Source organism: Sturnira hondurensis, unplaced genomic scaffold (genome assembly GCF_014824575.4).
Source record: "Sturnira hondurensis isolate 20B ecotype Veracruz unplaced genomic scaffold, ASM1482457v3 Scaffold0001074, whole genome shotgun sequence".
Classification (NCBI taxonomy): Eukaryota; Metazoa; Chordata; class Mammalia; order Chiroptera; family Phyllostomidae; genus Sturnira; species Sturnira hondurensis.
The window spans coordinates 2,729,140-2,743,659 of NW_028073705.1; the positions used below are offsets into that span (position 1 = coordinate 2,729,140).

At 41.1% G+C, this 14,520-nt stretch overlaps 1 protein-coding gene and 1 pseudogene across 3 annotated transcripts in view; one reads left to right on the plus strand and one right to left on the minus strand.

Moving 5' to 3' along the window:
- Positions 1-1,299: 1,299 nt before the first annotated feature.
- Positions 1,300-10,679, minus strand: LOC118996989 (heat shock protein HSP 90-beta-like; annotated as a pseudogene).
- A 2,099-nt stretch (positions 10,680-12,778) lies between these two features.
- VWA8 (von Willebrand factor A domain containing 8) overlaps positions 12,779-14,520 on the plus strand; it is a 406,775-nt gene continuing 405,033 nt past the window's right edge. Inside the window, exon 1 of one of the 3 annotated variants that reach the window (XM_037060277.1) lies at positions 12,779-13,087. In XM_037060277.1, coding sequence (XP_036916172.1) covers positions 12,925-13,087 — 163 coding nt within the window. In that variant the 5' untranslated portion in view covers positions 12,779-12,924. The remainder of the gene's footprint in view (positions 13,088-14,520) is intronic. The other 2 variants (XM_037060261.1, XM_037060267.1) reach the window with 2 other exon arrangements.

Below are 14,520 nucleotides of genomic sequence, written 5' to 3' on the forward strand. Positions count from 1 at the left end.
TTGGGAATCAAAGGGATTGCTCTAAATATTAGAACAGCAATGAGATATCAGTTTTTGGAGTACCTAATAGACAATGGCTTTCTTTATTTTTTCTCCTTTCTTAAAATTTGTTTTAAATCCTCACCTGAGGATATGTTTCTTTAAAACTGATTTTTAGAAGAGAGAGAAACTTCAATGTGAAAGAGAAACATGGGTCAGTTGCTTCTCACATGCGCCCCAACCAGGGATCACATTCACAGCCTCCACAGGGCATGTGCCCTGACCCGGGATTGAACCCACAGCATTTCGGTGTGGCACTCCAACCAACCCAGCCACCCTGCCAGGGACTTCCTTCTTTCTTCCCTCCCTCCCTCCACCTCTCCCTCCCTTCCTTCAATTATTTTACCCTGCGAAGGCAAGGGATCAGGGAAGCAGAGACTCATACAATCTGGTGATAGTAAAAATTGATACAATCTCTTTATTTTCTCCAAATTTAGTTTTTTAAGACTACGATGAGAAAAAAGAATCCCCTGAACCCGTTCTTTCTAATTTCCCACAACTGTTTTAACTCTATTAGCTGATTTTAGTATTTATCTTAATATCTCTAACAACATGTTTATATTGCTACTGCTTGAGTTTTCAGCTTTAGGCATAAGCTGTTGACTTTCTACTTTGGAAGATGGGAATTTAGCTCTCATTCATTCCTTTTCCCTCACTAGTCACTATTTTCATACCTTGCTGCTACAGTTCAACCATAATTTTGTCTAGCTTAATATTCAATTTTATATTATTATGACTATGTAAATGCCCATTTTAGTTGAGTTACTGTATAATATAAATATAATACTATATTTTCCTGCAGATTCTATTTTCCTTGTAATTAATAATTATATTTTGTTTAGTTTTCACATATTCATTATTAACTCACTACATTCAAACCCTCTAGTGTTTTCCATCTTCCTGACAATACCTCGTGACTGATAATCTTGAAAGAATCTCTTCGAACCCTCTGACCTCATCCCACAGAGACTGATGGTCTTTAGCCTGGTCTCCCAATCACAGTAGTCTCCTTTCAACATCATTCAGGGATTCTTGTTTCCTTTCTCCTGTGTTACATCCCTATTTCCCAAGGTACTATGGCTTTCTCTTTCTTGGCATACTCCCTCCCTTCCCAAAAGAGGTACATGGAAAATAAATTGTTTTTGAGATTTTGCATGTCCGAAAATGTCTCTTTTCTACCTTCAACTCCTAACTTATAGTTTGGCTGGGAATATTGTTCTTGGAAATTTTTTTTTGCAGAATTTTGAAGACATTGCTTCATTATCTTCTGGCTTCCACCACTGCTATACCAAAGCCAAATTTCTTCCTGGGGGCAAATATAATGTATAGCAAATATACATCTTGCTATAACATACTCCTAAATAAAAATACACAACAAGAAGTACCACTTATACACTCAATATTTAAAAATTTAGATATTGTAAGTCATTGCAAAAGTTAAATAAAAAGTATCTTATTGTCATCTTTCTTGTCCTGATAAACAGGCACCCGGGGTTATAGAGTCTTCCCTCTCTTCCCCTTAATCATGACTTTGGAAGTGGAAGACTATTCTGATTATTGATTTTTGTATAAAGCCTGATTTTCTCTCTGGAGGCTCACAAATTCTTTTTTCTTTTTTTTTGTCCTCAGGTTACTGAAATTTCACTAACAGCTTTCTTGGGCGAACAACTTTTAATCTGGACATTTGCTTCCTTCATTCCTGCAAAAGTTTCTTGAATTTTGATGATTCAATGATTTCCTTCCTCCTCCCTTCATTCTGTTCTCTCCCTCAGGAAGTCTCGAACTCTAGAATTTGTGTGTTAGATCTCCTGTACTGATTCTCTGAATTTTAAATACTTTTTCCTTACCTTTTTTGTTCCCCTTTCTGGGTGACTTATTCAATTTTTATCTTCTAATCTTACTATTGAGGCCATCTTATTCCTGCCATTAAAAGTCAGCCTTTATACACAACTAACTTCTGTTTTTGTTGATTCTCTTAACTTTGTTTTTTACTTCAGCAATTTTTGTATCTTTACTATTCCTTCTCTCAACTTCCTTTGGATTTAATCTATTATTCTTTTTTTATACTTAAGCTGAAAAATCTGCCTATTGATTTTCAACCTTTAAGCACAGAATGGTTTTAGCTCCACATACAGGATTTAATGGGACGCATTCTCATTATTGTTCAGTTCCTAGTGTTCCCAATTTTATTTTCTTCTTTGATTCTAATGTAGAAGCATATCTAGTTTTATAAATTGGCATAAAATTTATTTTTACATAATTATATTACTACCAAAAATTGTATTCTCTACCTTTGATTTTTGTTTAATTTACTTTATTTCTTTTAATATAACCCATCTCCAATGTTCTATTTGTTCTTGCAAGTAATGTACACTCTCCAAATGATGCTTGCTGATTTTCTGTGTTCATCAAATAAGGCTTGTTAATGGTTCTTTTTAAATATCCTATATATATTTACTAATTTTAAATTAACATTATTGGCTTACATATCTTTTTGTAATAAATATGGCATATTCATGCCTCAAACCCATCTAAGTTTCAAGCAAAAGCCACAAATTCTCAGAAGGAAAAACACAATTCTACCTAGAATCAAACAGACAGACATGATATCTTGCTGCTCCTTCTGCCTAGTCTACTGTTTAGCTAACTGGGTACCACTTTGTGAGTCCTGGCTTTATGCTGGGGTCTTTGACCTCCTTCCTGTTGGTACTGTAGGCACCAGAGATAGTAAAAGTAGATGTCTCCAAGGCCCCCAGCACCTTCAACGATTCTTTACTCTTCTTCTAGCTTCATTCCTGGTTTTAGAAAATTTTCCATACTTTCATATAAGGTTGGAAATTTATTTTAAATCATATTTACAAATATTTTATCCAACATTAGGTGTTTTGTTGCAGGGGGTTTCTGTTAGTGTATCTTCTCCCTCTATCCCTCTCTCTTCCCACCCCCCACAACTTTCTTTTCTTTCTTCCCTCCCTCAACTGGTCATGTTTTTTATTGTTCTTATTTTATGAAAACTCATTTTTTGTAACCTTGTTAAGCATTGCAAGCAACACTCCCCCTACCCCACCACTGCTGTAAAAAGTTTTCAGAGGTTTACTTACATGCCTTCCGAACTGACAGGATGTTACTCTATTTTTTGTTCCATAGCATTTTAAAAATAGTTTCCATTTCCCCCTTTTATTACTTATTCTTGAATATAGAATGATCTGTTCTGACCTGATGTTTGCAAGCAGACAGACTGGTCAAACTGGCTTTGGCTCTCTTTCCTATCCACTCTGTGCTGGTCAAATTCCCTTCACAGAACTTCAGATCTAGAAGGCTTTAGTTTGTGTGGTTCCTTTGGGATGAGCCCATAAAACAGATGGGATATTTTCATGTCTCATCACACACATGACTTTTCCATACACTGGATAGATGGAATGGAAGAAAAACTAGTTACAAGTTTTCTCTGGGTTGTGTTTCTGCTCGTGTCCTTGTCTAAAAACATTTCACTGTGTAAAGGATCCCTTGTCTGTTCTCTTCATTTCTCTTTTCTCCAGTTCCCTACTCAGGTTTATTTTATTTTGGTTGCTTGTGAATGAGGTGAGAGTACTTACAAACTGTTTTAGAGAAGTGCAGAAGAGGATGAAGAGCTGGGAGAGCCTTAGCAGCAAAACAGGACAAAAGAGGGAACTGTTCTTTAGCTTTATGACTCAAATGCATGGCATGTAGTTGATCTATAGATATCGCTAAAAAGGCATAGTCTTGGGCCCTTTCAGGCCTCTTATATCAGAATCTCAGAGTGGGGGTGGGCATGAAGCCTGGGAAATACATTTTAACAACTTCTCCAAATGATCAGGATGTACACCGGTGTCGGAACTACTGGTATGGACTTGTGACTTCTCACTAGAGTGGACATTAAGGACAGATAAAGCACCTATCTTCTTGTAATGGGACATAGCAGCGATGGATTATTAATTGCATTTCTATCCAGTTACATTAGTGTAGTAGGTAAAAAAATATTCCCCACAGCATCTGGAAAAAGCTTAACAGTCAATACCAGTTTTTGGTAGTGTGATTTTTAAAAAATATCTACAATTATTTTAGTGAGAATATGAGAGAAGTTACATAGGGAATGGGATGGATATCTCTTAAAACCAAATACCTCTGGTTCATCTTTTGTATATTTTTAAGGTCTATTTTTTTCATTCATCAAGAGAAGTTCATTGCTTTGAGCAAGAGCCTTTTTTACTGCCACATAGCTAAAACTAAGTGCTTCTTATCTTTCTTACTCAATTCAGTTCATGTCACTCCCTTAAAAGTGATAAAAATATCCAGGGGTTAGTCAATTTGCCTATAAGATGAAGTCCAACTTCTTCCAGCCATCAGAGATTCTTCTTTCTGTTCTTGTCTTTTTCTCCTGCTCTGATAATATTTTCTCCTATTCTCTAAAAATTACATCCCTTTCACCTGGCTGGTCCCACTGTCCGTATAAAATAATCATGCTTGCTAGGACTCTAAGGTTCTACTGATGCTCTGTACTCCTCATGCTTATCCGAATATAAACTAGCATTCAAAGTAAAGCTCTGTTGGTACCCCTTCTCTGGCTCAAAATTCTTCTTCACATTGCATATTTACCATAGTCCCAATGTTTTTCAGTCTTATTTCTACAAACTGCTTTATGTACTTGACCTCCAGACACAGCACATCCCTCTCTGAGTCTGTTTTATCACATGTGTTAAACTCCCTGTGTCTTTGTATATGCTTTTCCCTCTGCCAGATATGATTGGCCTTTTTCTCAGCCTAACAAACTCTTTCATCTTTTTCAGGAATTATTTCAAATACTGCCTCCTCTTTGAAACCTCACTGGCCTCTCCCAGGTGAAGTGCTCCACTTCTGAGTATCTTGAATCTAAATATGCTAAACATGTATCTCATTGTATTGTGATTTTTAAAAACTGCATACTTTAATTTCAAAACAAAACAAATAACCCCCAGCCCCCACAATACACAACATCTCCATCCAATGTCAAATGTGGGAAGGCTTGACAGCCTTGTATCCTGCTCTAAGCGCTTGTCACAATGCAGCAGGGTGAAGACATAAGCCCTGGAGACTGTTGTGTTCTCAATCTTCTTATCAAATATTTATTTTCCATTAAAAGATAATTATTATGCTATTACAGTTGTCCCATTTTCCCCCCTTTATTCTCAACCACCCTGAACCCCACCTCCCACCCCCTCCCATTGTTCATGTCCATCGGTCATGTATGTAAGTTCTTTGGCTTCTACATTTCTTACACTATTCTTAACCTCCCCCTGTCTATTTTGTACCTACCATTTATGCTTCTTATTCCCTGTACCTTTTTCCCCTCCCCCCTCCACCTCCCTGTTGATGACCCTCCATGTGATCTCTATTTCTGTGAATCTGTTCGTGTTCTAGTTGCTTGCTTAGTTTGTTTTTGTTTTTAGGTTTGCTTGTTGATAGTTGTGAGTTTGTTGTCATTTTACTGTTCATCGTTTTTTATCTTCTTTTTCTTAGATAAGTCCCCTTAACATATCATATAATAAGGGCTGGGTGATGATGAACTCCTTAAACTTGACCTTCCATTAACTTCTCTCGGAACCACATTATCTGCCCTTCCATTCTAGGTGATAGCTTTGCTGGATAGAGTTATCTTGGAGATAGGTCTTTGCCTTTCCTAACTTTGAACACTTCTTTCCAGCCCCTTCTCACCTGTAAGGTTTCCTTTGAGAAATCAGCTGATAGTCTTATGGGAACTCCTTATGGGAACTCTGTTCTTTTCTCTTAATGGTTTTAAGAGTCTCTTATCTTTAACCTTGGACAATGTAACTATAATATGCCTTGGTGTGTGCTTCCTTGGGTCCAACTTCTTTGGGACTCTTTGAGCTTCCTGGACTTCCTGGAAGACTATTTCTTTTGACAGAAATTCCTTGGGGAAGTTCTTCTTCATTATGTTTTCAAATAAGTTTTCAATTTTGCTCTTGTTCTTCTGATTCTGGCACCCCTGATTTAGCTGTTGGAACATTTAAAGTTGTCCTGGAGGTTCCTAAGCCTCTCTTCATTTTTATGAATTCTTGTTTCTTCATTCTGTTCTGGTTGAATGTTTATTTCTTCCTTCTGCTTTGAACCATTGATTTGAGTCCCAGTTTCCTTCTTATCACTGTTGGTTCCCTCTACATTTTCCTTTATTATACTTTTCATAGCCTTCGCTTTCTCTATTTTTTGACCATACTCATCCATTTCTGTGAGCATCCCAATTACCAGTATTTTGAACTATGCATCTGATAGGCTGTGTATCTCTTTGTTGCTCAGTGGTATTTTTTTCTGGAGCTTTGATCTGTTCTTTCACTTGGACCATTTTTCCCCTCAGGGAACCAATTACATAGCAAGGGGAGGAGTCTCAGGTATTCACCAGCATGGGTTAACCCACACTTCTACTTTGTGGCACTAAGTAGAAGTGTGCCACAAAGTAGAAGTGGGGAAGGGGTCTGAGAAGGAACAATGCTGCTTGCTCTGCTCTCTGCCAGGTTTCAGCCACTTTCTCCACTACCCACACACGAATTGGGCCCTCCTTGTGCTGATTCCCTGGTGGGTGGGTTTGCATACATTCTAGGACCCTGTGGGTCTCTCCAATAAACTCTCCTGTGAGGCTGGGAGTTTCTCCCACTGCCACAGCCCCCACAGGTTTTTTCAGTCAGAGGTTTTGAGGCTTTGTTTCCATGCTGGAATCCTGTTTCCTGGGTTGCACAGTCTGTCTCGCTCCCCAGTTTTCCCTTCTAGTTTATCTGCAAACAAATGTGGGACTGAATCATCCACCAGATGCTGCCTTGCCCATCCAGGTCATCCAGCCGCTGCCTTGCTACTTGTGCTTTCTGCCCCAGCTGCCCATCACTGCCCCTCCTACCCAGTCTGGATGAATGTTTCTTTAACTCCTTGGTTGTTGGACTTCCACAAAGTTCGATTTTCTGGCAGCTCTGGTTGGTTTTGTTTTTAAATTTCGTCTTGTCCTTCTTTTAGTTATGTGAAGATGCAACGTGTACCTCCATCTTGTATGGAAGTCCTCCTTATCCAAGATTTCTTTTATGACTTTGGAGAGGTCCTCAAACTTGGCCTTGCTATTGTCCATTTTTTTCTTCTCCTCTTCATTCCCAGGTAGCTCCAGGCCCTCCTTGGTAAGCCTTGGTGAGACCACACTCTTCCCATCAAATACCTTGAGCTGCTCCATGCAACACTCATCAACAGGCTCCATTATATGTACCACCTCTGTGACTGACTTCCACCCTCTCTCCAGAAAAGCAGAATTGGCAACCTTCTTTTCGCTCTCGCCAGTGATGTAACAGATGGACTTCTGGGTCTCATTTATGTGAAAGAAATATTCCAAAAGAGAAGTCATTTCATCTCCTGATTAAATGGGAGGTGTGGTACTGCAGAGCCTCATAAAGGCATCACCAATCAGTAGAGTCCTCATAGATCCTAAAGTTCAAGTTTTTAAAGAATGCTTTGTAGAATTTCTTATAGTTCTCCTATCTCCTACCAGCCCAGAGAGGAGCTCAAGACATTCTTAACAATGTTTTTATGAATGAACTTCAAGATTTTTCTCTGCTACAGAATTTCTCAGATGTTCAGGGGCAGGTCCTCAGAGTAAACCACACAAGAGATGAAGTTGAGATATTCTGGTATCAACTCATCACAGCTGTCCACAATGAACACATGGTGGACATAGAGTCACCTTGTTGCTCTCCTTCCTGTTTTCAAAGAAGTCAACAGGAGCCTGAAGGGATGAATAGCAATGCCCTGAATTCAAACTGACCTCCTATATGAAGTGCTTGACTGCCAAGTGATCTTCCCAGTGATTAGTAAGGCTCTTCTAGAACTCTCCATATTCTTTCTAGGTGATATCATCAGGGTTTCTGAACTAAATGGGTTTCGTCTTATTCAGTTCTTCCTGATCAATATATTTTCTGTGAATCATTGTTCTCTTTTTCTTATCCTTAGCACTATCATCCTCCTCATCTTAGCCCTCATCTTCAGTCTTGGTCTTCTTCTCATCATCTTTATCTTCCTCTTCCTTCTCACTTTTCTCTTCTTCTCCTTCATTACAAGTGATTTCTTTCTCTTATTTCTTCTCCAAATAAAGGGTGATGGGATAACCTATGAACTGTGAGTGCTTATTCACCACTTCTTTGACCTAACTTTCCACAAAGTACTCAGTCTGGTCTTCTTTAAGGTGAAGGATCACTTTGGTATCCTGGCCAGTGGGCTCACCATGGTTAGCTTGTACATTGCAGGAACTCCCAGAAAAAAACTCCCAGGCATACTGCTCATCATCACTGTACTTTGTGATCACAACTACTTTCTCTGTTACCAGGTAGGCAGAATAAAAGCCAAAAAAAATTGTCCAATCATGGAGATGTCTGCACCGCCTGCAGAGCCACCAAGTTTGCCTTAATACCAAATTTGGGAGACTTCTGGCCAAGATGGAGGTGTAGGTGGAAACACTGTGCCTCCTCACACAACCAAGTTTAAAGACAACAAAATTTTAGTAATAAAAACGCAGCCAAAACACAGAAAATTGAACTGTATGGAAGTCTGACAACAACAAACCATTCAGCCAGATGGGTAAGAAGGGCGGAGTCAGCAAGTCAGTGGCTGGTAGAGCAGGGTCAGGCAGGAAAGATCTGCTGAACTGACCCAGGAACAAAGGCAGCGGTTGGCAGATTCCAGGTGTGGGGTGGCAATGGGCAGACCCAGTGAAGGCACAAGGAGGCTGGCTGGTCGAAGTCACACATTCGTGCACAGATAAACCAAGTGAAGGAGTGAGCAGTGAGACAGACTGCTCAGGCAAGGGCCCCAGTGACAGGAAGTAGAGCCTGAAAGCACCAATTGGAAAGACTTTTGGGGTCAAGGTGCCAGGAGAGGCTCCCTGGCTCACAGAGTTTGTTGGAGAGACCCACAGGGTACTGGAGGATGCACAGGCCCACATACCTGGGAGCCGGCACCACAGGGGCCAGGTTTGCTTATGGGAAGCAGCAGAGGGGACCAAAATCTGAGAGAGAGCAGAACAAATGCCATTGCCCCTCTCTGACCCTGCCTCCACATATAGCATCACAACCCAGTGACTGGATCACCCCACCCTGGTGAACACCTAAGGCTCCACCCCTCATATGTAACAGGCATGAACAGACCAAAACATTAGGGCTCAAAAACAGCTCAAAGCCCCAGAGCCAATAATTCTAATCAACCAAGAAATAGCCAACCTATCAGATGCACAGTTCAAAACACTACTGATCAGGACGCTCACAGAGCTTGTTGCTTTTAGTCACAAATTAGAGGAACAAACGAAGGCTAAACTAATGGAAATGAAGAGAAATGCACAGGAAACCAATACTGATGGAAAGAAAACTGGGACTCAAATCAAGGGAGTGGACCAGAAGGAAGAAAAAAATGAACAAACAGAAAAGAATGAAGAAACAAGAATTCAAAAAATTGAGAAGAGGCTTAGGAACCTCCAGGGTACCTTTAAATGTTCCAACATCCGAATTATAGGGGTACCAGAAGGGGAAGAGGAATGGCCACAAGTGGAAAACTTATTTGAACAAATAATAAAGGAGAACTTCCCCAGTCTGGCAAAGGAAATAGGTTTCCAGGAAATCCAGAAAGCTCAGAGAGTGCCAAAGAAGTTGGACCCAAGAAGGAACACACCAAAGCACATCATAATTACATTAGCCAAGATTAAAATGAAGGAGAGAATCCTAGAAGCAGCAAGAGATAAGGGGACTGTCACCTACATAGGAGTTCCCATCAGACTGTCAGCTGATTTCTCAAAAGAGACCTTCCAGGCAAGAAGGGGCTGGAAAGAAGGATTCCAAGTCATGAAATCCAAAGACCTACATCCAAGATTGCTTTATCCAGCAAAGCTTTCATTTAGAATGGAAGGGCAGATAAAGTGCTTCTCAGATAAGGTCAAATTCAAGGAGTTCATCATCATCAAGCTCTTATTATATGAAATGTTAAAGGGACTTATCTAAGAAAAAGCAGATTAAAAATATGAGCAGTGAAACTCACAGTTATTAACAACCACACCTAAAACAAAAGCAACCTAAGAGGACAGCTAGATGAGGAGCAGAACCATAGAAATGGAGATCACATGGAGGGTTAGCAACAGGGGAGTGGGAGGATGAGAAGGGGGAAGAAGGTACAGAGAATAAGTAGCATAGACGGTAGGTAGAAAATAGACAGGGGGCAGGGCAAGAATAGTATGGGAAATGTAGAAGATAAAGAACTTGTACCACATGGACATAAACGAAAGCGGGGGGAATGGTGGGGGAGGAGTGTGCAGGGTGGAGGGGAATGAAGGGGGGAATAGGACAACTGTAATGGCATAATCAATAAAATATATTAAAAACATAAAAAATAAATAAAACCGTTTTTGAATTTTAAAAAACCACAGATTTGGCAATGGTTCTCAGATCATTTATGAGGTCAGCTTTGGTTATGCCAATGCCTATCTCTACCAGAGTCAGGGTATGCTTGTGGGGGTTGGGGATGATATTGATTTTCAACTCTTAACCACTCTCCAACTTGAAAGTCAGGCTCTCATAGCATATCTTATTGAAGGAATCAGAAGCACTACCGATCATCTGCTCAAAGAATACTTCCTTGTTGGAATAGAAGTTATTGATAATGAGAGACACGAGTCGAGCAATTTCTGCCTATAAGACAAAAGTCACCACCTCCACCTCTCCATGGTGCATTTTCTCAGGCATCTTAAAGATGAAGAAATGCAAGTGACAAAGAACAGGGTGGGCAGGGACTGTGTCAGTTCACACACCGCAAGAATGATGTGCAGGGGCTGACTCAAGTGAGATGTACTATAATTCTTTATTTGTATGTTTGTTTTTCATACTTGATATGAATTCATTGGTACATGGTACATAGTGGGGTACTTGTTTGTTACACAAGAGTGGCCCAATAAATGTTGTTGAATACTAAATGTTCTAACTTGCTTGATCTTCCCATTGTCTTTACTCCAAGAGCTCTTAGTGCTTATATTAATCATTTTGCTAAGTTACTTTACATTGTTCTTCCACTAAACAGTGTGTACTGGATTCCAGTAAGAGTAAATGAAAATGCCCCAATCAAGGTACTTAACTCTTTCAGTTTATCCATCTGTAAAATGGAGTATAGTAATAGTATAATACCCCAATCCAAAGTGTTATTGTGTGAAATGAGATAATGCATTAAAGTTATTAGCAAAATGCCTGGGTCACAGTATGTACTCAATGTGGGCAAGCATTTCATAAATTGTTACATGTTAACATTTTCCCTAGCACTCTTACAGCAGTGTTGTGATGTTCATAAGAGAACATATAGTAAAATCATGTTGCAATGCACTACACAAATGTTTACCTTTATTATCACTGTCTCCCCAAGTAGTTTAGAAGCCTGTTTCAGCCTTTACCCCTTAAATCTAAGTCCTCAGCAAGAAACACAAAGTCTTCTAGTGCTCAGCTCCTTTCTTTTATAGCCTCTTATCACTTTCTTCTCAGCACACACAACAAGGTTATGCACATTAGGCGCCTAGTACAGATTTAAAGATAGCAGCAACTCTAGAGTTAACAAATCTTTTAACTGAGCAAAGCCTCCGCCTTCTTTTTGATGCTTGTGTTGTATACTTGATTTTAACATTTTCCCTCAGTCAATTCACCCATGACATTTGGGAGATGCAGTAGAATTATATCGGGCTTAGTATGCTTTATGGTAGGAACATTGCTGCTGTGGCATGTATGAAAGGGAGGCAGTCTTAGGCAGTGTCCTACTTTTTTTTCTTACTAAACACACAAATTATATTTATATAACTCTTGCACTCCAGAATGACTGAAACAATGCTTAAATTGGATCCTTTCTGACATTTTGGCAATTTCTATGTATCACTAGGATATGAGTTTTCTATTCAAGATTTAGGAAAAAGTAGAAAAAATAAGGCGCAAGGCTTTCAAATACTGTATGCAAACACTGATGTGGTTACAATGAATCAAGACAGGCAAAAGTTTTGGCAATCTCGTGAAAACACTCTACATTTCTGAAAAGGATTTGAAGCAGCCTACAGAGAACATGCACTATAATAAGACCCGGCTTTTAACCAGAAAAGAAGGCTTAGTACAAACATCTGACAAGCCACACCGTCAAACTCTCCCAAAACCCTCAGCATTTCCCATACTCTGGAGAGCCTAGACTGGCAGGGGTATTAAACTCCTTTTCCCACGGGGTTGCCGAAGGGGGGAGGGGGGCGGGGCTCGGCACATCAGCCTCACAGTTGCCTTCAAAGGGCCGAATGTAATTTTAGGACTATATAAATGTAACTACTCCTTAACACTTAAGCCAGAGCCTCCTGATAGGCACTGCCTCCTGACAGAAACAAGGTGCCTGGAGGATAAAACCAGGTGGAGGGCCGGGTTAGGGCTGCGGGCTTGCTATTTGTCCCCAGTGCCTTACAGAATTGCAAGCGAACCAAGGGAGGCCTGCCCGCTGAATCCAGGTGCAGAGAAGAAGGCGAGGAGCCTGAGTGATACGCAGGAGTGGAGGGCCGCAACTCCGCGGCTGCAGCACCCAAGTGGCCAGTCTGGCCCACTGCTCCGCCCCGCGGGCTCTGCGGGCCACCGGGTCGAGGGGGCCAGCTCCCTCGGCTCGCTCTCGGGAGACTCCCTCTATCCCCACGGCCCCCAGGGCCCGAGCCAGTAGTGCCGGCCGCTCCGGGGGAAGCAGTTTCCGGCGGACTTGGCTCGGTGCAGCTTCCTGTCGCCCCGGCCGCGCCGCCCAACTCTGCCAGCCCGGGACGCGGGTAGTCTCGGAGTCCCTCACTGTCCCAGCAACGCCCCCGGCCCCATGCAGTCCCGGCTGCTGCTCCTAGGGACGCCCGGCGGCCCCGGTGGCCCGGCTGCTCGGCGCGTGCGGCTGCTCCTGCGACAGGTGGTGCGGGGCCGGCCGCCTGGCGACGGGCGGAGGTCGGAGGTCAGACTGCAGCACGCCGGGGCGGGGGCCGAGACAGGTAACCCCTGGACGCCCCTGCGCGCCGCCTCCTCACCCTCCCCGCTGCTTCGCAGGGTTTGGGAAACTGCTGTGTAATGCGGCGTAAAGCATTTGCACTCTGGGCCTCCTTCTGTAACCCGAAGGGTCTGTATTACGGTTTCTGACGACTTGGAATACTTAATGCTTTCTCGTTTTCCCGCTGCTGCTTTTACTCACTGCTGCTTTTACCCACCCCAAATCTGACGTAATTACAGTACACACAGAGGTTCGGGCAGAAGCCCGTAGAGGATGTGGAAAGCCAGACTTTGGTTTGACCTTGCTCTCTGAGTCTCAGAGGCCTGGAAACCGATTTGTGCCATATCCCAGCTAGGGCTAGTGGTATCTTAGAAGTGAACATTCTCGCCAAAGAACTCATCGTTGACGGTGTTCTAAATGTATTCTAGAACCTTTTCATGTTTTACAGGAGTTTTCAGACAGGTTCACATTTTCTGAGAGCTGAAAATTACAATTTAATTCAGTTAAACCCCCTTTTGCTACAATCTAGGTCATCGAGACCCAGAGGGAAAAGAAGGTTGCTGGAGATCACACAGCTAACTTTGACTACATTAACTTTGATTTCTAAACCTAGTTTTTTGTTTCTATCTGAACTGGTTTTAGGAATTCCTTCTGTGTTGAAGTTAAGAGCATTTGTTCTGGTTAAAGGAAGGGATGTATATTGTTGCTGCTTTTGATTGGCAAAAAGTGATTTTAGGCGATTTTGACAATGTTGTTGCTTAGAATAATGGAGGTTTTCATTATGAAATTGTAGGTTTCGTTGTTCCTCTTGCTTTCCATGGTTTTTTTTTTTGTGTTCCAAATAATTCTCCTTGCCAGGAAATGAGGGAGTTGAAGTCTCCCTCATATTATTTTATTCATTCATTCATTCATTCATTCACTGAACAATTTGTTTTTCCTCTATGGAGTTGTGATGTCACATTTTGCTCCTTATCAATTACTATGACTTATAGAGTATTTGTTTATTCCTTTGTTTTTTGTTCTTTGAGTTTTTGTTTGTTGCTCCTTTGTCCTAGAAGGCAAAGGTCAAGGGGGGAAGTGTAGCATAATCTGTAACTTGGGTATTGAGTTATCTTGGGTTGCACTGTCTAGATATGGGGATTTGTGGGTAGATGACTTAATTTTGTGCCCCAGTTTTTTAAAAATGTGAAATGAGAATAAGGTGAGTATATCTGATAGGGTTGTTTTGAGGCTTTTGTTAGTTAATACAATCCCTGGCATATGTTAATATTAAGTGAAAGTTAGCTTCTTTATTATTCTTACTATATGTGTTTTCAGCTTTGTGAGAGTAATTCTGTTTCCTTGGCTTGCTTTAGAAGAACTGAAACCAGTTCCTTTTAGGTTGAGAACTATCTGGGTAGGCAGATGGAACAGAGTTAATTTATGTGAACCTTCTAA